Source organism: Chlamydotis macqueenii, chromosome 27, assembly GCF_036417535.1.
Source record: "Chlamydotis macqueenii isolate bChlMac1 chromosome 27, bChlMac1.mat, whole genome shotgun sequence".
In the NCBI taxonomy this organism is placed as follows: Eukaryota; Metazoa; Chordata; class Aves; order Otidiformes; family Otididae; genus Chlamydotis; species Chlamydotis macqueenii.
The window spans coordinates 1,059,694-1,085,162 of record NC_141582.1 but is presented as its reverse complement, the minus strand read 5'-3'; the positions used below and the strand labels follow the sequence as shown (position 1 = coordinate 1,085,162).

The window sequence follows — 25,469 nt, the reverse complement described above, 5'->3', positions numbered from 1 at the left end:
TTTATGAGACCCGCATCAAAGCACAGAGACCTTCCAAACAAACCTAGGATGCATGCACATTTTCATTTGGTTTGGTTTAGAGATTTGGGTGGTTGGCTGTACAAAAAAGACAAGCTCTGGCTGGTCTTTGAGGCGAGATGGAGCGCAAGCCACTTGCATCCAGTTTCCCTTGGCAATGGAGTTCACTGACATCCAGAGCACAAAGGGAAACTCAGAGCGACTCCAAGCAGGGCATGAGCCAAGAGAGTGGTTTTGCTGTGCCCTGTGAGCTGAAGTGACTCTGTCCAGACGGGTTGATGACAAGGAGCCTTGCAGGCATCACAGAAGACCAAACCCCCACCTGGTGCAGCCCAGAAATGAGAATCGATGAGGCTGCCCAGCTCCAGATAGAATCCAAAGAGCTGCCTGGTCTCTTCAGCAGGACCTTGCCAAGCCAGGACCTGGATATGAACAAAAGAGGCAAGGCGTGGTAGGAGAATATTCTTGTCCACAATCCTGTAATGAAAAGTAAGCAGAGATCTGTAAACACTGTCCCAAGACCTGAGCCTCCCAACCTCAGCTCTCCTGGCTGTCAAATCAAGTTTTAGCTTTTTTTTTTTGGGATGGAATCACAAAATGGCTCTAAATGCTGAAATCAGCATGGGGTCTTTGTAGTTTGCTCTTTCTCCCTTGTTGCACCTAAATCAGAGCAGTAGGAACTTTGAAACAGGGGAATACAGTGAAAAATCAAAGCTTTTAAACATCAGGCAAACGACTTGCAGAGGCCAGTCTCTCAGAAGACCGTAGGGTGCTCACCATCCACTGAAGGCATTAACTGTCCTTCTAAGGGGCTTCGTTAGGCTGCCAGTGCTCAGATGTCACACCACATAAGCTTTGGCCCTGGTTTACAGTACGCCGTTTGTTACCTGGATCCTTTCACCTGTTGTAGCATCTACTTCTACTTCCCAATACAAGAGCAACATCCCATTAGCTGAGCCGCGAGTCTGCCAGCCTGTGCTGCTAGGCACGTTCAGTCCTTTAGACGTCCTCCCCGCTTTCACTGAGGGAGATGGTGTGTATTTTAATGGTCGGCACTCGACAATTTTCATGGAGGAGGTTCCCTGAAGTGCCTGCGCAACAGCATTCCTGGAGGAAACCCTTACTTTTCACTTTGGCAGCAGTACAGTCTTTAGAAACGGTGGTTTTTGTAGGCACGCTTTGCACAGCAGAGAATAGTTTCCATTCGCAGACCCCATCCGACTTGGAAATCTTATAGAAGGTTTCTCCTGAGCCGACGGGGATACGGACCACGCCTTTGCTGCTCTCCATGCTTTGGCTGGTGGGATGGTTGAGGTTGAAACTTGGAGATTGCTTCTTCGCTACTTGCTTCCTTGGGAGGCACTGAGCTCTCAGGACATTTTGGAACGCTTTCTTAAACTCTTGACTTGAGCAGGGATAGATTATGGGGTTGATGCAGCTGTTTAAATATCCAAGCCAAAATGTTATTTTAAAAAGTGTGTCCGGGGGTTTGATTGCAGGAAAGAAAGAACCTAAAATGGAAAATACACAGAGTGTTAAGGCAGAGGCAGTGAGAAATTGCAGGTAACCAAAGAAACTTAAACACTGGAAAATATGAATAAGATTCTATTCTATCTTGGAAAATTTGTGACTCAGAGCCCGATTCCTGCAGGAACAAGTCTTTCAGAATATATGGTGCCATACAATTACATGGATGTTCTATCAGTAATCAATTCAAGACACCTACTTTATTATAAATTGTATTCCTATTTACAGCCAGACAGGCAAGCAAGAGGACAGATATCAAGTGACAGAGGAAAACTGCTTCCTCCAGGTCTTCTAATTCAAGATTAGTTAGCCAAGTAACAGTCATATCTAGGTGATCATCAAAAGGGGTTTCAAATGGCAAGAAAATCACAGCATTTCAAAAGACAGAGCAAGAGAAAAGTAGGATTACTGAGTTGACTGCATTCCAGCTAAAAGTCTTAAAAATTAAAAACTATTTGGTACTCATTTTCCTTTGAAACCTTTAGAAAATCTTACTATCCACATTTTTCTGTCTCATAGAGTGCATCTAAAATTCAGAGAAGTTGAAGGAAAGGTTCCTTCTTATGTCAATGAACACTGGAGAGGGTCTCATGGGCAGCCAACATCTCTACTGATAAATACTCGCAAGGGTGCCTCCCAGAGATGCTTCGAAGAGCAAGAACATAGATGACTCCTTAGTAAGGAAAGTACTATGGGAATTTTTATTTTATAGAAGGCAGGATAATGTTAAAAATAATTGAAATCTTCTGATGAAGCTTATTCAGCATATCACTGACAGAGCCACCAATTATGCATTCAGTAGTCCTCACTGTCTTGGCACAAAACCAGCCAACTGCAAGTGACTATGCGAATTGAAAATTAAATAGCATTACTAATATCCATTAAAAAAATAGATTGTGATAGATGATAATGTAGGATTTAATTATGCGTTATCTGCTGATTTGAAATCTTGAGAACATTTTTCCCAATGCCAAACCTTTGGTTTTTTGTTTAACTACTCGAGCTCCTTACTGCTTGTATAAGCAAGTTTTTAACTTTAAATGATTTGAACAAGATGTCAGTAAGTGCATAAGAGATTTGCTCATGGGAAGATGTTATTATAAAGCCACAGAAACATATTTAAGATCTCAAAGAGTCAACACTGCTGCTTAGGGAGAATTGTTTAGAAATTTGTTGCTTTTCTTGAACGACGCTGGAAAGTGGCCATTGTAACAAGATCCTGCAACTCTCTTACTTGGTACTTCTTTTTGCTTAGAAATAAAACCAACGTTTTCTGAGTGTGAATGAACCAGAAAACTAAACTCAGGGTGATGCTGGGTTGGGAAAAAGTGATAACAGCACTTCCATGACTAATTTTGCAAAACTAATCTAGAATTAGAGAAAGAGAAAAATATTTGTCATATGTTGTCAAGGGGAAAGGCTGCTTCTTGCCTGCTTTGAAAGAAAGGGAAAAAAAAAAAGAAAAAAAGTGGTTCTATCGTATCAGTAATTAGTTTGGGGACAGGAAGAAAAATAATTTCCCAGAAAACATAATTGGCTTGTTTTGGACTTTATGGACCAGATTATAACAAACAGAACTTTTAGCACTGACAAATGTTTGTCTTCCTGCTTCCCCTCAGAAAAATCATAACCACGTGCATGTTGAAAGAAACCCTGTGGACGATTGGGGCATCATTACGTTTGTCATCCTCTGCAGTTCAACTGCGTTTGCAAGCAGCTCCCACGCTTTACGGGGATCGATCTCGTTGGACCTCCCCTGCCGTAGGAAAAACCAGTAACGCAATCAGAGGGTGCTCTAATCCAATCCCGAGAGCTGCCAAACTTCGCTTGGAATCTTTTTTCTTCCCATCTTTGTTGAACAAAGACACAGCAAGCACAGCAAATGCTTTCAAGAGGCAGAAGCCGAAGAGGAATGCTCAGGGTGTTTTTCGCCTGTGTGAGAATGCATCAAAATATTGCCTGAACCAGAGACACAAGCAGTGCGGAGTGATTAATGACTTGTTCTTCACGGGAGCTTGCTCTTCCTGTCGGAGCGGCCGAACCTTGGAGTTCAACCCCAGTTACAACCCATCCGTCAAGCACCGGCCCCGTTGCCTCTGTGACCGCTCCTGCCTTGCTCCGGGCTGGCTAGGTAGAGCAGTTCCACCACCAGTTTCAATATTTACCGGTTTTTAAGATCAAAAATGTGCTAAAGAAAGCAAGTGCTGTTCTGCAGTTCAGCGCGAGTGAGCAGGCATATCCTCCACTTAGAATTCTCAGCAAATTAATGCTGCCTTCCTTTAGTGAGAAACCACTAAATAATGTTCTCAAAGAACTTTCTGCCTGAAGTCATTGGCAGATGAAAAATAACAAAGGGTTTATAAATGCCCAAATCACGCTCAATTTTTCTTTATCTCCTCATTTAATTGCAGCGTATCTACCACTTTCCCATTTTTGTGGTAAGACAAAAGGTGAAACAAATCTCGGTTGAGGGAATCAGCTGTGTGAGGCTGAGTGTAGAAACAGGTAAACAATAACAATTCCTGTTTGCTGCAACTTCTGGCTCGTTCTACATGGAATGCTAGTCCTTGCCAATGTCTGTTAAAAATAGAAAATAGCCCGTGTCAGAGTCTGTCTCCTGCTCTTTTTTGGGGTGGGGATCTGCATGCTAATTTATTCACGTAGCCTTTTTTGGTTCATCAGCATAGGGACTTGTTGCCTTGGAGCAACACACAGTGAAAAGAAAAGTGGCTTTAGCAGCATACGAACTGTGCTGTCCATCACACGTTGTCTTTAACCCTTTGTTTCCAGTGGGGGACATGACTTGGGCTTTGCTCTGCTCTGCACTGGGCTGTGCTAGCCAGCGACGTTTCCTAAGCCGAGACCAGCTAAAGCCCTGGCTGCAGGCTTCGTTACGACTCTGCTTAGGATGAAATTATTAGGATGAAATATGGTCAGCTGTGTCTTGAAAGGACTGAGGCAGCCGTCGATAGTCAATGGTCTCAACAGGTAACAGAGCTAGATGTAAAATCAAGGTAGAAATAATTTGGACCCTCTTGTTACTTGTACCGACTTATTGAACTCCCAGAGCAATAGACATCAAGGCCAGGTTGGACGGGGCTTTGAGAATCCTGGTCTGGTGGAAGGTGTCCCTGCCCGGGGCAGGGGGTTTGGAACAAGATGACCTCTAAGGTCCCTTCCCACCCAAACCATTCTGTGATTCTATCATCAGCCTGTCTAAACCTTGAGCCACAGACTTATTGTGCAGGGTGCAAACAAATATTTCACCTCCTGCATCTTTTCTGTCTGATGAGCAAAATCCTTCTGTATGAAGGACTGCTCTGAAGAACTATTGATGTGTTAGCATTTGCTTAGCGCCTACTTTACTTAGTAGAAGTGCGATGTCCCATGTAAAGGCCCACAGCAAGCAGTGCCCTTCTATTGCAGACACCAGGTTACCTCTGTAGCTCAGAAACTTCCCCTAATATTTTCTGTAGGCTGCCTGAGCGTCTGGCAAAAAGGGAAAAATATGATACTGTCCAAGTCCTTGGGGAACCAAGGACTGTCCCTCCTCACAGAATACTAAGAACGCGTTCTCTTCTTCCAGGCCTTTAATAGTCAATGATGTTGCTGCCATGATTCATATCAGGGGTTGATGTATCTGGTAGCAAGCGGGAGCCGTTTTCAACTGGTGCTGCTAAGCCTGGTGACAAAGGGTTCTGTTCCGTGAGCTGAGACTTCGAACCAGGCAGTGGCTGGCAACTCAAACCAAGTGAGGTCACAGTAGAAATAAAACATAGGGAAAACTGATTACAGTTTAGAGGCTTTGTCTTCCACTATCTCCCTGCAGTCTGTGCTGGAAGAACCATAAAGAGCACTTAAACTCATCTTTTAATGTTGCTGAATTGTCGATTGACTAAAGGATGCTTGAATTACTCCTTTGTTTTCAAAAGGCTGAGGACTCTCAAGTGGCAGTTGCACAATTCAATCGCTTGTTATATGAAAATAAAATAAAATAAAATGTACTATTAGCCTCCTGAGATCCTTTGCGATTAAGTATTTCATCGCTCACCCCTGAAAACGTCAGGATTGCACTCCCTTTCCTCCGCACTTATTTTCCTGTTTGTCATCTCAAAGTTTCTTCAGATCCGAGGGACCTCGGATGCCATGCACCTCCTGGTGAGTAAGTGCCAATTCAGTCGCAAAGATGTAATTTGACTTTGTCATTTGTCAGAAGCTGCAGAGCTGCTTGATTATAGGGTGTTTAAAAACCGGAACAGATGTGCGTCCTTTCACTGACGGGCAGCAGAGAGGGATTTAGGAGCTGCCAGACTACGGAAACTTGTGGTATTAGTTTCATCTGTGCCGTCTCTGTCAGCAGATGGAATAAGATCCCATACATTTTTGTGACCCATGGACCCATAATGGTGTTAAAATCCATCTCTGTGACTAAGCCTTGCAGCTCTGTTCAGGTTCTCTACCTTTTTCCCCCTTTTTTGTTGTATGTTACAGACTCCGCTCAGGAGATGACAGCAGTGCCTGCGTAGCTGCTGAGCAGAGACCCAAACAGTTTTTGTTTGTGTTAGGTTATCAGGGATTAAAGTGTCCTAGGGAATCAGAAATACCCATTTTAGACCTTGCACAGAAGTCAAACAGAAATCCCAGCATCTCTTGCCTCTGACTTATAGGCAATACGCCTCCAGAATCGCATTAAACTGGAAACAGGAGTGCTGGTCTGGTTTACAGCGAGGCCAAGCTTGATACTCAGGTCCTGGGATCTGCCCTAGAGGGGTCAGCTATCCCAGAGCCATTGCCCTGAAGACCCCGAGGATGCAGCACAGAGGGGCAGGGATGCCCCCACGCAGATTAACCCCGTACCCAGGGGAGCCTCGGTCTCTCGCGAGTACGGACGTTGAGAAACATGTTACATCTTGGGTTCCCAAGCTCCGTGCTAGCACTGAACTTTGTTCCATACGGCTGGCATTCTATACCACATCTCGGGTCAAACACAGACCAGCCCCTGGAAAGTATATTTTTATATATGTGCATTGCTGCGGACATGTGACAGCTGCGCTGTACATATGTGCTCTCCCAGCACGACTCACCCTTACGGGAAGTATTTTCTGTGGGAACCAAAAAATGGGGCCAAAGAACCCTCGAACAGTAGGAGAGGCTCCTGGGTCTTACGCGATCACATCAATGCAACAAATGCCGCAGAGCGAAGATGCGAAGAAGGGTAAAGCCTGCATCTTGCGTATTTACAGCTGGGCCTGTCCCAGGGCCTGGAACGTTGTGGCTGATTCAGGAGTGACTTTGTGCCTCGATATCCCTAACTCCGAACAAACAGATGTTGAAGGAGGATCAAGAGTTCGTTTCTCTTCACAAGGGCCTGAATCCAGATCTCTGGGGCATCAGGAGGGTGCAGGCGTTTGGGCACAGGCGAGAGATGCAAAGGACAGGCAACGGGAGTGGGTCAGTCTGGGAACAGTGCTCTGGTTATTTGTATTTTTTTCAGACCTAATTTATGCTCTGTTTCATATTATACCCACTTATGATAGATGGTATTTCTGGCAAAGAGCAAACGTCTCAGCAAGCAACTATTTCCAGATTGACTGTGGGCAGCTGCAGATTTAGAAAGCCGAAAAAAACCCATGGGAAGGTAAACTGAGGTTTTGTTACCCAAGTAAACTCAAATAATCACAATATTTTGCAAACCAATTTCATTGTCGCCGAAATTCCAGCTCCCATGCTGTTACTACAGTGGAATGATTCTGGATCTCGTTGCTCGCATTTTTAAGGTATTTGAAATTCGTCCCAAAGTCCTTGCTCTCAAAGTCATGCACTTACAACACAATCTTAGTTTCCCTTTAAAAATTTAAAAAAAACAAAAACGGGTGGTTCAGAGAACAGTTTGAAAAGATGAGTGTGCCTCAGCCTGTCTCACGAGTTTGTCACCACGCAGTTGTCGGTAGTGATTTTGGAAGCCTTGGGGTTAGCAATGCAGGAATTATCTTCTCCAGCAAAAGATGAGTGTCTATCCCTTGTGTATCCAAAAGGAAGACAAATCCTGACATTTGCTGGGTGGGGTGGGAGAATCACTCATCGCCTTTCACTCACTAACAAACCCTAAATTGCGCCATGACATTTGAAAGTGAGTGAAAAATTACATTCTTGGTTCATTTACTGCAGGAACTCGAAAGTGGTGACTACACATAGCAGGGACATTTTGAAGACAGGGACAAGGCTTCTCTGACAGGTACTGCATGCAGGAGAGCCATCGATGTGAATCATGAAACACAGTGCAGTGACTTCGCTTTCTCTCTCTTGTTTTTGGTTTAAACGGCTATTAATATCGCCAATTCCTCTGCTGTCTTATGAGTCAGTGAGACACAACGTTTTAGGACGCGGTAACGGCGGAGAAATGTTGGCCATGGGGATGTCAGTGGGATCTTTGCCATTGGCTTCAGCGTAGCTGAGTTATCAACCTAGACCAAGACGGCCTTTCCAGTGAAAAATGCCCCTTGTGATTAGTAAGAAAAAAAACCACCTTGGCAAGAAAATAGCTTGGCTGTTTATTTTTGTGTCTTATTTTCTCCCCATTCAATGGCTTAACACACACACTTGTGCTCCATGACTCAAGTGATGTAAACACTCCTTTTCTCCCTGACCTGTGCCTACAACCACTCCAGAGAATGAGCTGGGGCTCTGTGTTTTTTCCCTTTATTTCTTTTTTTTCCCTTTTTGTCACTGAAATGCTACTGCAGGGAATCTAGTGCTGAATATTTCCTCCATGGCTGGAGTTCAGCATTTTCTAATGTGAAAACTACTAGGGCTAGGTTGTCACAGCTTTTATTACTTCAATTTTATTATTTTATTTTATTATATTATTATATGTATTATCATTTTAACAACAAAACGAAAGGGGATTCTGATCTTTGCATCTCTGAATAGCCACGAAGATGTTGTGGGAGCGCACGGGCTGCTTGCCTTACTCCCTGCCCTCCAAGTAAAGCGGTTGGAGGGACAGGAGGCTCCCGTGCTTGTATTTACCACGATGAGACCATCTATCCAGTTCTAAAGAAGAAAAGAGGTGATTCATTAAAAGAATACCTTCTGCATGGGGAAATGCCAGGTCAGTGGTTCCCTGGAAGGCTGGTGCAATCCTACACAGTTTTTCTCAGGAAAATTTTGCTTTCTCTTCCTTATTTTCCTCATCAGCAAACTTATTTACCCTCCCACCATGGAAACACCTTTTCCTGAACACCGCCTTCGCAGGGTAAGACAATACTGCCCATTGTTTCAGTGTCATCAATCAAAATTGTCTTGATTCTGCAGGAAGTTGGTGATTTTCTGCTCAGCACCTACAGTTACCTTGTTGCTGGGGGTCCCAGCTGGCTGCTGGATCTCAGGCCGTGCCAGTTCCCATCATCCTGCTTAAACTATGGGGGGAGGGATGGGTCACAAACACCACGTTTGTGTGCCCCGAAAAACCCCTTGCAGCGTCTCACGCCAGGGGATCCTGTGTGTTTCTCCGAAACCGTGTTCCCAGATCTTGCTCGCTAAAACACTGCTGCCTGCCAGAGCTGGCAGGTAGGGAGCAGCGTGAATGGCAGAGTCTAAACTTCAAAACAGCAGCAGGATTTGAGCTCCTGCTGTGATAAGATATGGGTGAAGCGGAGACTCTGCCTCTACTTCCCCAGCCCGACTCTCTCATATTCTGGTTGACGATGACAAAGGAACGCGGTTCGAAGCCCAGTTCCTTTGACAGTAGGTGGGCAGGACGCAGGATGACTTATCCAGAAACCGTGGGAGTCGATCTGAACACATTCTGGCAGGCGGACGCATCGAATCGAGACTCAGATGATCTTCAAAAGAGCAAGAGGCCACAGAGCTGTACCTGGTGTGTTTTTCACTGGGACCAAAAATTAGATGGGTCCTTGATGCACAGCCTGTGGGAAACACTAGACCCTGACAGACAAACTGGAAGCTTTGTGTTGTCCCAGCAGGTCGATCTTGCCTTAGCAGCGTGATTAAGGTAAATTAATTTCTGTATCTGACAGCATACAGACAGTGGCAGCATTTCTGTCTTGTCTGGCCGCCTTTGACTTTCAAAAGTAAGTTTCCCATTTAGAGAAGAGTGGGCTGGGTAGGAACGCACGCCTCTGGAGCCCAAGCAAGGTGCTGTAGTTGAATCAGCCACCTCATTAAAATGTATGACAAGTGATAGCACGTTCAGCAAATGCACACCTTACAGGAAAACACAGGGATAAACCCAGATGCTGGTGCACGTTCCTGCTCCTCACCTGGTGACCTCCTGAGATATCGCACCAATGGCAGAGATAGAAAAATGCATTTGCTTTTTCTGGTTTACCTCTAGTGAAAGTAGAGTAATTCTTTCTGACTCCAGTTAAAAAACTAACACAGAATAGTAATTAGAAACCAGCTGCAGATGGGCATATAGACGGGATTAGAGGGTTCCCCTGGCAGTGTTTGTGTCAGTTCACAAGACTAATTTACTACTCTACCACAAATATAAACACCCTCCAGCGCTTCCTATTTTCTGCTGTCTTCATCACGAGAATGACTGACAAATGCTAGAAGTCTTCCTCTCCCTTGCCCAGTTTAGTAGTCTGGGTTATTTTTCCCTCTGTGACATCCTGGCTCAGACTTCCTCTTTTTTCTTCTTTCTACTTCTGAACACATCTACAACCAGATAGATCTAAGCTAGCTCACCACATGAAGTGGACAGCAAACAAAGCTCTGTCAGTTTGTTTCCTTCAGAGGGTTCATGGTTAAGATAAACCATCAATCCCAACTTAGGGCCATTTTTTTTTTTATAATACTCCAATCCTTCTTTTTTTTTCCATCGGTTCTGTGCATGTTTCACCTCAAAACAACCTCAAAGCACTGTCACCTATGTTGTTGAAAAGAAGCCTTCCGAAAAATTCCCAGAGCAACCCATAAGTGTCTCCCAGCTACAGGAAAAGGTCTGCTCTGCCAGTTGGCACCAGTTTCCAAGGTGATGTTAGGGATGCATGCACTGAATTCCCAAACTCTTCTAGCTCTCAGTATTTCTTCCTATACCTGTCTGTATCACTTTCTCGCAATTGCAAGAGGAAAACAAAGAACAGAAATGGAAGCAGCATGCTTTACTGCAGAGGTAAGGCCCAACAAGCCTTGATTGCCCAGATGAGCCTCATCTGTGGCCCCTACTCACAGACCCTCTGCCCGTTGGTCCAGGACCTGTATATAAGCTCAGGCTCTTCTCCCTGAGCCTCTTTGAGTGGTGGAGGCAAGCTCAGGCTTATTCTTTACTTGTTTGTTTTTGTTTTGTGTTTGATAGTTGCTGGACTGCCTGGCAAATCACTCATGGATGCCACCTCTGCCTGCTTCTGCTCAGGTACGGTGAGTGCATTCCTTTGGGAGGGCATGGCTCCTGCCTGTGCTGTTGTCATCCTCTGTTTCTGGGTTGTCCTGCCTCACGGAGTGGCCCTGTTCTTGCTGCTCCTTGACATTCCAGTTTCTCTAGAAGCCTGTCCTCAGGTTTGTAGTTCAGCTTCAAGCAGCCCCTGTTTGCTGGGGCCTAGGAGAATGTGGTTTCTTCAATTTGAAAAGCAATATTGCTTACTTTGGGGCATTTGCTTTGCCCCAAGGTCTTAAAGAACTTCAGCAACGTGTCATAGAAGATCCTAATGAACTTTTTTTCCCCCCAAGATCTTAAAGAATGTCGGCAGTGTGTCAAAGAAGGTCTTGGAGAACTTTTGGAAGGGAAGTGAGGTTTCTTTTTATAGCTTACTTGGTGATAAGAAGGCTTTGGTTAATGTAGAAAACAAAAACACAACTCTATCAGCTGCTAGTCCTCCTAGCTAGATCATAGATCTTCATTCCCATCACTAAAGCAGTGTGTTATTATTCATGTAAAGGAGTGCCTGGGGCATAATTTTTTACGCTGAGGATGCTGGGACCCTGGCCCAGGTTGCCCAGTGAGGTGGTGGAGGCCCCATCCCTGGAAACATTCAGGACCAGGTTGGACTGGGCTCTGAGCAACCTGATCTGGTTGCAGATGTCTCTGTACCTTGCAGAGGAGTTGGACTAGGTGGCCTCCCAAGGTCCCTTCCAACTCAAAACATTCTATAATCCCCTGTCTCTGACACCTGGCTTGACCTCCTACTAGCTATTTTAATGGTGTGCTTTAGTGCAGTTGTGTTTTGAGAAAAAAGCCAAGCACAGGGTAATCAAAGTGTGAAGGTCAGCACTAAAAAGCTTTTAAAGCTATTTTTGCCATGCAAATTAACCTAAGGGGATGTGAAATGGGGAAGCTCAGGTCGCTGGTAAGTGGCTAGCTGTTGGCAATATGGTGATGAAGTGTTGCAGAAGGGAAATAAGAGAGTAAGGAAATGATGCACCAGGTGTAGAAGATAATCTGTGAGAGCAGTAGCCCTAAAGTGGATAGGGAAACATCCTTTCCAGCTGCCTTCTCTGTGAAGCTGAATAACAGACCGCCTGGATGGGGCAGTCCGCTTGGTACTAACTGGTCTGCCTGGAGTAAACATGTGGCAGCCAGTGAAAAGATACAGAGATCCTAAACAGGCCAGTAGTCTATTGAGAATTTAACATCTCCTGCTGTTGAATACATCCCTTGTATACTTATCCTTACGGAAAAATGGATGCCTAGTGTAGAATGAGGAGAGCTTGGTGGACATATCTGAAAATCTTTGGCTTGGGAAGCAATTGCAGAGAGCTGTAGGTGTACACAGGCATCAGTCTTCCCTTACAGCCCAATCCTAGGGCTGAAGTGTTGGGCATGATTGTGCCTAGGCAATCATGTTTATAGAAAGAGTCTGTGCAGAATTCCCCCAATAAAGTTAATTCAGCAATGGGTTTACAGCTTTTTTGGGTAATGACTCAAAGGAAGGTTTGCAGAGTGCAAAGCACTTCATGCTGTCAGACTTGCACTGCTGCAGAGCACAGACAGAACTTGAGCACGTGAGGAATAGGTGTCTTGTACAGAGGCTGATGGACAAAGAACCTCTCAGTTCTTGCTGGCTCTTGGATTAAGTTCCTGTTTAGGTGCCAATTGCCACTTCTTATTCTGCATTTTGGTCAGTCTAAACCTTTCCTAAACTGTTGTAGAAAAGGACCCCTCATTGCCGTAGGAAAGCCATGTGTCTAGAAAGGAACTGAGATTTAATCAGAGGAACACAGAGACCCCAGGTCTAGCTGGGACACATGAGATGATTTGACTTGGAAATTTTGTTACATAAGTTGTGAAGACATATGTTGAGTTTAAAGAAATTTTTACAGGAAAGCTCTCAGACTAGGAGTGGATCCACTGGTCACCGATAAAGAGGGAGAGGAAGTGCACGCAGAAATGAAAACCTGACTTCTAGGAGAAATGAGCTGTTTTGACACAATTCACAGAAGTTTTGTGAAGTGTGGGTTTGCACTTCTGCATGCAGAGAAAAAAAACCCCAAATCTTAACCTCAGTTCTTCTTATGCAACAGGATTATCGTTCTCTGGCTTACTCCACAAACATCAAAGCCAAGTGAGAAGAAGGTGTCTTGGACTACTGGACTTGAAAGCCTTTGCACAGACCTTTTGCCTGGAATGAAACTAATGAATCTGAGAAGGTAAGACAGACATTACTTACACAAATTGCAACTGGCAACTTGACAGATTGGTTTCAATTAAGAGATTGTCTTATGACAGGGATTCTCAAACTGTTTCTCCAGTTATTTGCAGCAATGTCTGCTGATATGGAAACCATGCCTTTAACCCCTTCTTGATATCCTTCTGTCACTCTTGCCCTTCCCATACCTACACCCCAAAACTTTCTACCCCTGTTTGTTATACACTTTAACAAGCCTGGTGTTCTTTGTTTTATGTTGGTTCTTGGCTGGTAGTGTTGATGTTAAATGATGTGGGGGTCTTGATGATGCTGTAGACCACAGCAAAATAAACTGATATTTGGGAACTTCTGCTGCATAGAGTGGCAAGCACCTGCCAGTTGTCTGAAGTAGCTTGTGTGTCATGGGCAACACTCATCGAGGGTCTGCTTCTAAAAGGCTACAACTCCCATGAATTACTGTCATGATCTGCAGCAACCAGTGGCTGACGGGACTGTTTATAGGTCTGTCCCACGGCCACAAAGCTGTGGAGCTGCTCTCCTGCACAGCAAAGTTCTTGTTGTCCAGCCAGCTGTGTTGTGAGCTCCACATCTGCTGTGGGTTTCAGCAGTGGCGCTCTGTAGAGGTGAAAAGTCTGACCTGTGCCACTAACCTCCTGCGTTATCCTGGTCAGATCATTTCTCCTGCCTGTGCTGCCTTCACCTGTCTGTAGAATAGATCTGAAAGTGGTTGTTGTCTTTTGGAAAGTGTTCTGGGTGGTACAGGTGTAGAGTGCCATTTGCAATAGTTTCTGGGTAACTCTCTGCCTCAAGAGTTTTTCCTTGGTTTTTTTTTTTGAAGACCTATTTTTTGTGCCACTTGTCTGTTTAATAGTTTTTTTTTTGTCTTTATACACAAGTGGCAAATAGGTTTTGAAAGACTTATATGCTTTAAAAACAGAGTAACCCCATGAAGATAGAGAAACTAACCTCACCAAAGTTTCCTTATAAGGGACCAAAGAAAGATGCAAAGCCAGTCTATAATCCAGAAAATTTCTTAAATGCAAAGCAAGTTAATTAACAACAGCTCTGTGTCGGCAACTGCATTTGCAGATAAAAAAGAAAAGCATTTAGCGCGTTCTCGCCAGCCCTTTTTGGGTATGTTTCAGGCATCTTGGCAACCAGCATTCCAACATGCTGACATCCTGGACAGCACGAGCCAGGCCTTCCAGGACTCCTCCTTACAAACCATCTACATCTCTTATTCCAGCACTTCCCAGTATCGACCAGGAGAAAAGGTTCTGGTTGTTTTTTTTTTTTTTGCGTGGCAACGTTAGCAACAGGTTTTCATGAAACAATCTGGTAATCTTGGTAAATCCAGTAGAGGTTAACTGAAAAATAACAGCTTTTTATAAAGTTTTTTTCTTAAAAAATCCCAAATCTTTCTTTTCCCGCTTAAGTAAGGCTGATGTTTCTTTTTCTTAACTGTACACGTTGTTCTGTTACTAGCTAACCCTTCCACACAATATTACTTTATTTTTCCTGTACAGCATAAGCCGTTTCCATAAGAAAAGCTACTGAAATTGAGCAAGTCAGATTTAAGTTTCCATGTTTCAAAAAATGAATATTTAGTACAGCTGTTGCGGAGCAAACCTCAGTGTGATGTGCCACAGAGATCGCACTGGAATATTGGTATGGAATTAACGTTCTGCTTTTAAATCCTGAAATCGTGTCAAAGGTGACTGAGAAAGGTTTAATTAAAATTCTAGTTACTACTTTAGATTTCGGTGATAGCAAAGCAGAACAAATCCATGACTTTCCTCCCCTTTAGAATTAAACCTGCTGAATAAATATTCACATTCAGCAGGATGGTGGAAGCCAGTGTTTGGCCAGCGGGCTCGGTGAGTTCCACAAGAGATTCAAGCCACAGAAGGATAAAACTAGCTTGAAGGATCCTCACTGCTGCCTTCTGACTGATAGTATGATAAATTAAAAAATACATTCATTTTGTTTGGAGTATGGTATCTCATAGCGTGAACTTCCTGACAGGAAGCTGACTTTTTTTTTCCCCTTCTAGTAGGAATTATTAGGTGCTTAGGATTCCAGAGGATCTGGCACCAGGTCTCTAAACAGCTACTTTGACCTCGAATACATTTATATCTTGTCCTTTTACTTATTTATATCACCTGAAGAACTGGCTGGAAACTCAGAAATAAAGGCACAGCCCCCTAAAGATACTGTTCCTATAGCAGAGCTGGTCAGAAATAAAATTTCTAGTTCTGAAAGAATATTTTCTGCTTGGAAAAAAAAACCCACAATCCTTTCTATTTTCAGAATGCTATGCTTCTCTTAGAATCAGAGATGTTTTGTTCCATTTGAGACTTTGATTTTTTACATTCACTGCTTTGTGACGGTGAATGTTTTGGTTCTGACAGCTTTCCAATAGAAAATTGTTCCCCCAGAGCACTTTCTGATCAGCGTTACTGCGCGCAGGCGCAAACACATCCCGCCCTCCATGGAAGGTGCAGTAAAAGGCAGACGGTTTTTCTTTACTTACCAAGAGGCATTACTACAAAAAATGGAAGCCAGCAGAGAACGAAGCATCCCACAACTATTCCCAGGGTCTTGGCAGCTTTCTTTTCCCTGGAGAACTTGAGAAGACGCACTGAGAAATGATGCTTGCTCTTGGGGTTGGATGCTGATCCGCTTGCCTCAGGAGCATTTTTCCGATGGATGCGCAGAGTCACTTCTTCGGAGCGGGATCTCTCAGTCTTCAGCCCAGAAGTCAGACCTTTGTTTTCCCTTTTGGCCACTATGTACACTCGGCAATACATCACCAGGATAATAGTCAGGGGGAGGTAGAAGGAGCCTAGAGCAGAGAACAACACGTAGCCAGGCTCCTCGGTGATTTGACAGATGGTCTCATCTTCTGGTGCCGGTTCCTTCCAGCCAAAAAGAGGTCCAATCGATATCACCAGAGACAAGGCCCAAACGCACAGTAGTGCCAGGAGGCCTCTCTTCTCCGTCATTATGCTTGGGTATCTCAGCGGGTAACTCACCCCAATGTATCTGTCTATCGAGATGATACAGAGGCTCATAATGGAAGCAGTGCAGCAGAGGACGTCAACAGCTGCCCAGATGTTGCAGAAGATTCTCCCAAAGGCCCAGTAGCCCAAAATCTCCATAGTAGCTGAGAAGGGCAGGACAGTGGAAGTCAAGAGGAGGTCAGCTACAGCCAGGTTAATTATATAGTAGTGGGTAACGCTCTGGAGATGCCTGTGGCAGGCTACAGAGAGGATAACCAAAATATTACCTAAAACCCCAAAAACTATCAGCCCCCCTAGAATAACACCTAGTAAGATGGCCTTTGAAATGTTCACAGGCCCCATGGAGTGGGTGCAGTTGGAGCAGTCAGAGGAGTTGCTGGGGAGGAAAGCCATGGCGGGTGGCTGATAATGTTCATGCGAGGCTGTTGCGCTTCACTCCGTTTTCAGCTAGAAAGAATGATGAGATCAGTTCTCGGAAGGTCCTACAGGCATCATTTGCTTGGCTTTGCTGGGAATATTTTTTTTAAGAATGTCTTGGAAGTGCAGCACCAGGAACAATGAGAAGGATCCAGAAGCATATTAGAAAAATCTACCTTTCTGACTGTTTTTACCATTATAGCACAGTTAATAGCCACCATTTCCAAGTCAAAATTAATTCCTTTTGCATTTTTCTTGGGGTGCAGAAGTGAGGCTACACAAAACAGAGGCTAATTATCCTACTTTTGGGAATTATGTGATGAGAAACATTGGAATTGCAGGTTGAAATAATTTCTGTCTTTTGGGGAAGATTTGATATTTAAGTAACATAAATATTCCAAAGCATCTCAAATTTAAGTTTCTCCCGAGAGGAAATCACTGATGTTTTTAATTTCCTCGTGTTAGTCCTGGTTCTGCCATCCAGTCAGCTTAGAAACCTGATGAGGTGGAAGCTGCTGTGTCTGCTCAGCAATGTCATTTGCGATACCGGCTGGTACCAACTTCAGGGTTTGAAGGGTCAGTCAAAGCTTCTCCATGCTGTGGAGCGGTTGTCACCTGAGCTCCTGGACTGTGAACTCTGGTTTATACAGCTTTTGGCTTGCTCTGAACAGGAGAGTGAAGCTTGCCGTCTCAACGATGTGCCCTGTTGTGCTCTCTGCAGCTCACCACCTCCCTGAAGGAGACAGAGACACAAACAATGTGATTCCCAGAAGCAACGTTCGCTCACTGCGATGGTTCCCATATAAGAATAGAGCACCAGGCTATTTTAGGGAGCCTTTCTCAGGCTGGCCTCAGCCAGTCAAACCAACCTTTTTCAGCCCAGTATTGTTTAGCAACAACTGAGAGACAAATGTGGATTTTGTTGCCTGAATTTTCTCACCATGTTCCCAGCAGCAGTTGGTTCCCCTTTAGGGACAGCAATCAATCCCAATTACCCGTTCACCTGCAGAGACCATTTCTAGGGGAGACAGAAACCTGCGGGACACCATTCAGGACTACAAACTGTGAAGCAGATTTATAAGCTCAGAATTTAGTCTAAGATCTCCTTATTAAGTGACTCCTTCACCCACTGAACTTCTCATTAGTCCAGCTAAACTGTTCATTTTAGAAATCTATAGGGAAAAGCAATTCCTGCCAAGCAGGAGATGTTGCAAGGAACAAGTTTCCTACTGAGTGACACAACGTTTCAGAGCATCTGGAAGCCAAGCTCAGCCTTAGCTGACTAAATATGGAGAAAAGGTACATCAGCTGGAAAAGTGAGGAGAAGCCTGGGAACTGGGACATGGGAGATGCGAAGGGGAAAGCTACAAGTGTGGGCTGTAAGGCTTGCACAACACCTACATGTAGAAATACGTTCCTGTCCAAAATATTGATCAGACATGAAAAACCACCACTAAACTACTGCTAAATCTGATCTGATTTGGGGGGGGCTAAGATTATCTGTGTGCCAATACTAGGTGTCTTGGATAAGTCCCTCAGATCGTCCTTTACGTGAATGCAGAGCAGCAACAACTGTCACATAGCTGAATCTCAAAACCGAGTTCTGCTGCAGGCAAAGGCATCTGAAACTCTGAACCCCCCCAAAATTCCCAGTTTACAAGCAGGGAGGATGGAGGAGGGGAGATGAAAAGGTATTGCACTGTGGGAATCTGCCTTCTGTGTACTGAAACCAAACCGGATCTTTATTTTCTTTCCTGCAAGAGGGAACAAGTTGAAGAATACTCCCAAGGAAGAAAAGGACAGATTTTAGTAAGCACTTCAATGAAAAGTGGCTGTAGCTTGTAGCATCTCTGAGCATTGTAACTGCGGGCATGATGGGGTTGATGGTGGAGCAGAATATTAAGAAATGATCCAACTTGATTTTTAAGCACATGAAGCAAAACTTCCCAGTGAGTGAAGGAGGTGCCACAGAAAGGACTGACAGATATTCATGCTCCAGACCAACCGGAGGATGCTCAGCCTGTGGAGAGAGGTGGTTTGGGGAAGTGTGCCCCGCAGAACCCGGCGCCTGCCCCAACCCACACTCACCTCAGTCCCGGGAAGGCAGCGCAGCTCCTCTGAGCATCTGGAAAGGAGCTGGCACAGGGCAGCAGCGCAAGCTCCTCTCTTCATGCAGAGATGGGACTCTGCCTAAAAATCCATTGCTTTTCTCCCTTTATTTCCCCATTAGTATGTCGGTGGCTCCCGGTTGCAGTGGTTGCCTGTATCCCAGCGCTTGTGAGGGGCTTGCCCCCAGCATCCCTCAAGGCTCCCAGCCCAGCTGCAGGGCTCAGCTCCACGCTATCAAGGAGCAGCAGGAACTTTGCTGCTCTGCTGATGTAGCAGACAATAGCTTTGCCATTACCGTAATTCCCTGCCGTTCCCGTATTGCTCAGAAATGAAGAGCACCTCATCTCGTGACAACCGATGTTTGAAATATTTTCCATTTCTCCACATAAACTACCAGCTCCTGCAGAGATCAGAAAGTGGAAGCCAGCTAACAAGCTCCTGTTTATAAGCTAACAAGTAATTCTCATGATGTAAAAAGAGAATTGCCTGCCAGGCAAACTGAGCATGAAGAAAATAACAAGGAGGAAAAAGATGCTCTGACCACGTAACCTGCATGCTGGGACAAAGTGCTGGGGTAGGCAGCACAGCTAACTGGAGATGGGGTTGAGGTATGAAATGGGCAGTATGTGCTCAAGGTGAGATGGCTTTTTCACATGGCTCTTAAATGCTTTTTTTTTTTTTAAAGTGCCCCAAAGCACTGATGATGAACAGATGGATATAAAAATGGTGTCCTGAAGTGGAAGGTGGGGAGCAGAACACAAGTTGGGATTTTATAGCCAGAGGGAACCATGTGCCTGTCCGTGTAGGACAGACTCTCCACCCCCTCCCAGGCAGTAGCGTTGAGAGGGAAAATTTGTTGGATTAACTTGTTTCCTGAACCGAGGCAAATTTAAGTGATGCTCAGATTGCCCCAGGAGAGCACTGAATGCAGAGCTGGGCTTACCAGCAGCCCTGGTCACTGTTCCATCAACTTTACAAGGGGAAAAAAAAAATCATGCTAATTCTGAGAACCTTGCAAACTGCAAAAATGAGAGGTGATTTTAGAATCCTTAGCTTCTATTTCTCTACAGTTTTCTGGAGACCTGTGCTACTTGCTCTGTAGATGCACTGCTTGTTTTTGAAGGCTGCTGAGAGGTCTTGGGCCAACACTGAGTCCCTGCATGGACTGGACTGTCAGGCTGTAACTGGTCCTTTCCTGAGTAACAGAGGATGTTGGGAGAGAGCAAAGCCTAAATGAATAAAGGAAAGCTTGGGTTACTAAAGACCCTAAAGACCATGATTCAGCAGACATATTTTAGATGCCTTTCTTAGGAGGAGGCAACTCTATTTCACTGGATCAATTGGAAAATGAGTCTAAATGACTCAGGGGAGGGAAGGGAGATGAACCTCACCCAGGGTTTTGTTTCTACTGATAGGTATGACCTTTCCGTACTGGTGGTTTGTTCCAAGCTCTTAAATGCAAAATGGAAATAAATTTATATTCAGTTGTTAACACTGTACTTAAAGTATCAGCTCACTTATGAGTAACACCCTTGCTAGAGGACATCTTTCTGGAGTGGAGGGAACAGAAGGAAGTGCCGGACAGTAGGTTTTTTTTCCTAAAATCCTCAGAGAAAGGGTAATGCATCGCTGTGAAGAGCTCCTACACCCGGAGATCACTAGCAGCCCAAGGTCAGCAGGGTCACCAAACAAAGTACTGTATGATATCAGGTAAAGATGGACAGGGCAGGATGACTGTCACATCTATGTTTTATGAAGCAATCTTTGCACTTAGCTCTGGCAATACATATGCTGGGGTTGTATGTGTCTAATTTAAAAGTCTTGCGCTAATCAGAAAGTTCAGAAGAAAGCAATGAGAATGATCCAAGTCTGAAAAACATGACCTGTGAAGCTGGGAAAGCTGGAGCTGGGAGCTGTTTAATCTCAAACTTTGAATATCTGAAGACAGGTGAAAGACTGCCTGTAGAGGTTATGAATGTCTATAACTGGAAGTTTTTCAGAACAAATTAGGCAAAGATCTGTCACAGTGTTTAACTTGGCTTTCATTCTCTACTGAGAGAGGATTAAATGTCCTGTAGGGTCCCACCCAACATGGTTTTTTACAGTTAAGATCTGCAGCAGAAGGCAGGTCTCTGAGTTCAGGAAGTGGAAGGAATGAGAGTCCTGGATCTAGTCGCATTTCTACTGCAACCTTCTTTGGTGATCTTTGACAAGTCCATTTCTAACTGTATCTTCCCTATCTGTGAAGTAGAGGAAATAATGCTTTTTTTTCCTTCCTTCTTTTATTCACTTGGACTGTAATCCTTCTGGAGTAGAGGTTGTATCTACTCTGTCTACATAGTGCTCAACCCAAATAAGATCTCATGCTTTCCACTTGTAAATCATACTCATTAGCACCAGAGAGTTCCCAAGGGTAGGTTCCAGGCAATGTGCAGCTCCTCAGCCCTTTCTGAGCCTCTGGCCCTTTCCTATCTGCTGGTTTTGTTAAAATCAGAGCCTTAAATCTCAGCTTTTGGCCAGTGTTGTCTTTTCATTACGAGTATGTCACACAAGGGCCCAGCAACCCCATGCTTGTGTGTCCGATGTCATTTAATTAAGCACTGTTATTAATCTGCTAAGCTCAGAGCCAGACCACGTAGGCAACCTGTGTCTGGGACAAGGAGTGGAATACCTTCTCTGAGGTGCTGTAGGCTTTGATACGATGAGTTATTCACCTCTTCAGAAAGCAGTGAAACATATTGCTTTAAGAAATCATCCCTCAGAGCTTAGTAAGGGCTTGGCTTCTGCTTGGATAAGAAAGAAAACTCACCCAAAGGGAAGTGATATTAAACGTTGTCCATTAAACTTGAAGATGGAAGTAGACTCATTCCTCTGTCTTTTAAGATTTGGACAGCCCAAAGCTTATAGCACAGCTGAGTTGAAGACAAATTGCAAACTTCTGAGTATTTAAAAATAAAAAAAAAGAAAAACAAAATCAACCCAGCATCGTTGCTCTTGGGCTGCAGCTGCTCGTACACTAAAGAAAATCAGTTTGCATTGAGAAGAGGAACCATGGAGGCCACTGCTATTTCGAAGGCAGCAGTGTGTACTGGTGATTTACTGTTCCTCAACAGCCTGATTTGCGAGTAAAATGACATTTAGATCTAGGGGTGGCATAGAAATATCTACTTGTATGAGATAGATGAAGTAAAGACTAAAATTATCCGAGTCATTTGGAGCACTCAAAGTAAGCATTTAAACCATGGGTTAAGAAAAAGTCTTGGGCAAAAGGGGCTGAAATTTTCCAACAAGATAGACTTGCCCGTTGATTTCATACTCCCTTTAATTGTGAGACATCCAAGTATAAGGTGCCTAAAATTTTCCATCTTGGGATTCATAGGGACTTTTTCACCATGTTCCTAAATCACTAAAGCATAGGCGAAAGCTGGGTAACCAAGATTTGTGCCTTTCCATAGATGAAGACAGCTTTGTTAAAGCTAAGGGTACTTTCTTAATTCACAACAGAGGAAGATTTGGGTTGGATTTTGTGTACAGCTGCAGGTCTGAAGGCTGCCTCATCACACAGAGATGCTGCTAAACATTTATTTCCATGTAACTCACGAAGGATTTCCCAGTTTGATTTATTACCTGGATGATCTGATAAAGTCTAACCACATACAGAGGACAATGTTCTTTTGTAGCCCCAGGAAGATTGATTTTTACCTACTGCAGAAACAAATCTATCCAGAGATGAGTGCCTGCTTCAGTTTTCATCCCTCCTGCCTCTTTCTTGTTTACCTCCTGTGTCTAGCTGGTCCTTTCCCATGATATTGATATTTCCCATGATTGGTATTTTTCTCTTGTGAGAGTTTATGCCACCTTTCTCTGCTTTAGCTTGACGTTAATATTTAATATGTAAAATAGTTTGGGGGAATTGAAGGTGTGTTTAAGTCGTACCTATCTTGGAGTCTTGTTTAAATACTTCATTCAGGTTTTTATCTGCTGCTTGCCTGCATGTGATAAGCAACGAGATCCAACGCGATGGAACACCCAGCTTCATGCTGCTGTCTTGATTTTTCTCCCCAAAGCATCTCCTTTTCTCCTTCCAAATTTTGTCTTGCAAGGCAGGACTCTCCTTAGGCCCAGGGCTCTGACTGTGGTTCCGGTGTGACACAGACAGCTCTTGGTACAACTGCAATCCGTCTAACATCACTGCGACAGAAATAAAACCAACGCGCTGCTTTATCTTTCCCAGATCTGAGCTGAATTTAGGTCTGGCCTTATGCCTTAGCATTCGCTGCAGGCTTGCGAGCTTTCTCTTCCATCCGAAGCACACAGTGTGGCAAATTCTTTGACTACTTTAGAGAAGCGTGGCTCTGAAAAATCCTGGGGAAGAAATTCTGTCTTTATTCAGAAACGTTCTCTTATTCCAGGGGGGGTGGAAGTCACGGTGAGCTTTGTGTCCCCTGGTCTTGATGCAAGTGGTGGCTGATTGTCCATCTCTTGTTTGGCCATGCTCGATTTCTCTTGATGTTTACTTTGTATACAGTTCTGTCATCTCTGCCAAGCCTCCGCCTCCCCGCTGTGCTCAAACAGTAGCTTTTGTCCAAGCAATCTTCCAAGCAGCTTGAAGCGTAACGATAAGTTATGTTTGATGTATGGAGCCTCTCATCTAGAAGGAGCCTGTGGTACTTTGGGACTGTAAATGCCAAGCTTGTGTCATCCGCTGCCATCTCCAGGCAGCGGCTGCGTGCTAGCACCATTAGAGGAAATTGCCTAGGGAGAGGATGTGCTGTGGTCGTGATGTATCAGTCTTTCCGTAGGCATGTATTTGCTATCGCTGCATCTTGTCCGAGATATCCTTGAAAATGAAGGGGCTCGAGCTGACGACAGCAGAAGTCTGCAGCTTTAAAAAAAATGTGGCAAAAGCAAGAACTTCTGGGAGCAGTTTTGGGATGGCAGCACTGGTACAGGCAGAGGTGAGATCCAAAGTCCCCTGAAGTCAAAGTCTGGAGCTCCAGAAACTTCTCTGCTAAGGTTACTGGGCCCTTGCTCTTAGGGACAGGAACCGCCATGCCGAAATAAATTAGGGCTCCATCTAATTTAGGAGCCTGTCATAGAGTGGTCAGCCCAGGGTGTTCCAGAGGAAGAGATGTTTGTATCGTCAGTCCCCAGATTGACAGAGGATCAGACAATTGACGTCATACCTATGCAAGATCACTGCAGCCATGACTTTAACCTTTCCCAAGTCAACCTGTTGCCCTGCCAGCCCACCTCCTTGGCTGAAGGTTTTGGCCAGACAGATGTAAGCCCTGTTGCCTTTTCCCTGGACTCAACTCACTCCCTTCTCCTAAGGCACCTGTGTGCTCCTCTGCCCATCTGCTGTCATATGTCTTAAGCAACATGGGCTTGGAGCTGCCTTTTAATCCAGCCAGAACAGAATAGAGCATGTTCTGTTCCTAATTAAGATATCAAGATATTGCTGTAACACCAAGAACAAAAAGCTGGGCTTTATTTTCTCTCTCCTGATGGGTCTTTTTCTTAAGAACCCCAAATCACAAAAGGAGTTAACAGCTTCCATATGTGCAGTACTACAACAAAAATCACTGCCTGTTTCTTCTTTTATTTCCATTAATTGCCTCAAATTAACACTGTCTGTAGAAATGTATACAGTTTATATCTTGATGACGTGCCAGTAGACACAGGTACTCAAGAGATGAGACAGATTTTTACTCCCTTAAAGCAACAAGCTGTAGCCTTCTTCCGAAATACGTGAGCATTTTAGTAATATGTTTTCTCCTGTCTCATTTTTTTCCCCCTGTCTCTCTAATTGTTGTTACTAAAATACACACTCGAATAATTCCCTTCCTCCAAGCCAGGCTCTTACAACTGCATCATGCAATTACTGCAAATTAACATCTCATGAAAAACAAAGAAGTGACACAAAGCCAAAAAACCCAAACAAACCCTCCCAACTGCCTGGCATTTAAAACTCTACTTAAAGCAGTAACAGCAAAAATGGTAACTAAATTTGCAAAGCAAAATGTTTTTATGTGTTAAGGACTTAAATTCAACAGTACTGTACATTTATTTACACTCAGTTTGCATCCCTGGAAGGCTTGTATGTGAGGTAGAAGTGTCTCCTCTGTCACGTGGCCTAAGCTGGCAGGGAAAGGAAAGATGTAATGGGCTGTTAATTGCTCTCCAGACCCCTGGAGATGAGGCAGGTGACGAATGAGACCTTGGAGTAACTTGGAAGGCAGGCACGGCCAGCTGCTATGGTGGGACATCATCTTGTAGACAACCGTTTACTGGAAGATGAGAGGCATCCTGAATTCCCTTCCATGAAGCTGCAACCATCCAAAGAGCAAAGCATGGAGACCATTTCTGTGTCTGGGATCTTTCAAAGAGGAAACTCTGAAAATAATTATATTTAAAGGAGCATCTTTGTGTCCAGAATAAGGAAAGAAACTATTTCCTATTAGACTTCCCCCACTTTTCTAAAAATGAGTTCAAATCAAACCACTTGTGTCCAGATAGAAAGCTGCCAGCACAAATTCTCCATCGTAACACCAGAGTGAGCAAAAACCCCAGCTGCAGATGTGGCTGACCTTTCCATCAAGGCCAGCTTAGCTTACTGTTTAAAATACTCATGGTTCAACAATGGTGAAAAAAACCCCACAAATTAAAAACCACAAAGGAAAAATATTTGTATTCTTAAAATGCTTTTTTCTACTACTCAATGTTCATTTTTAATGTAGGAAGAGAATAATAAAATTGCCCTAGG

General features: G+C 44.2%; 1 protein-coding gene across 1 annotated transcript; it reads right to left on the bottom strand.

The window, feature by feature from the left end:
• Nucleotides 1-574: 574 nt before the first annotated feature.
• On the bottom strand, nt 575-16,570 carry ADRA1A (adrenoceptor alpha 1A). Its single transcript, XM_010124922.2, has 2 exons — nt 15,688-16,570; nt 575-1,529 (listed from the first exon to the last, which is right to left on the bottom strand). The coding sequence occupies exons 1-2, from the start codon at nt 16,568-16,570 to the stop codon at nt 1,018-1,020; spliced, it is 1,395 nt and encodes a 464-aa protein (XP_010123224.1). The 3' UTR covers nt 575-1,017.
• Nucleotides 16,571-25,469: the final 8,899 nt, after the last annotated feature.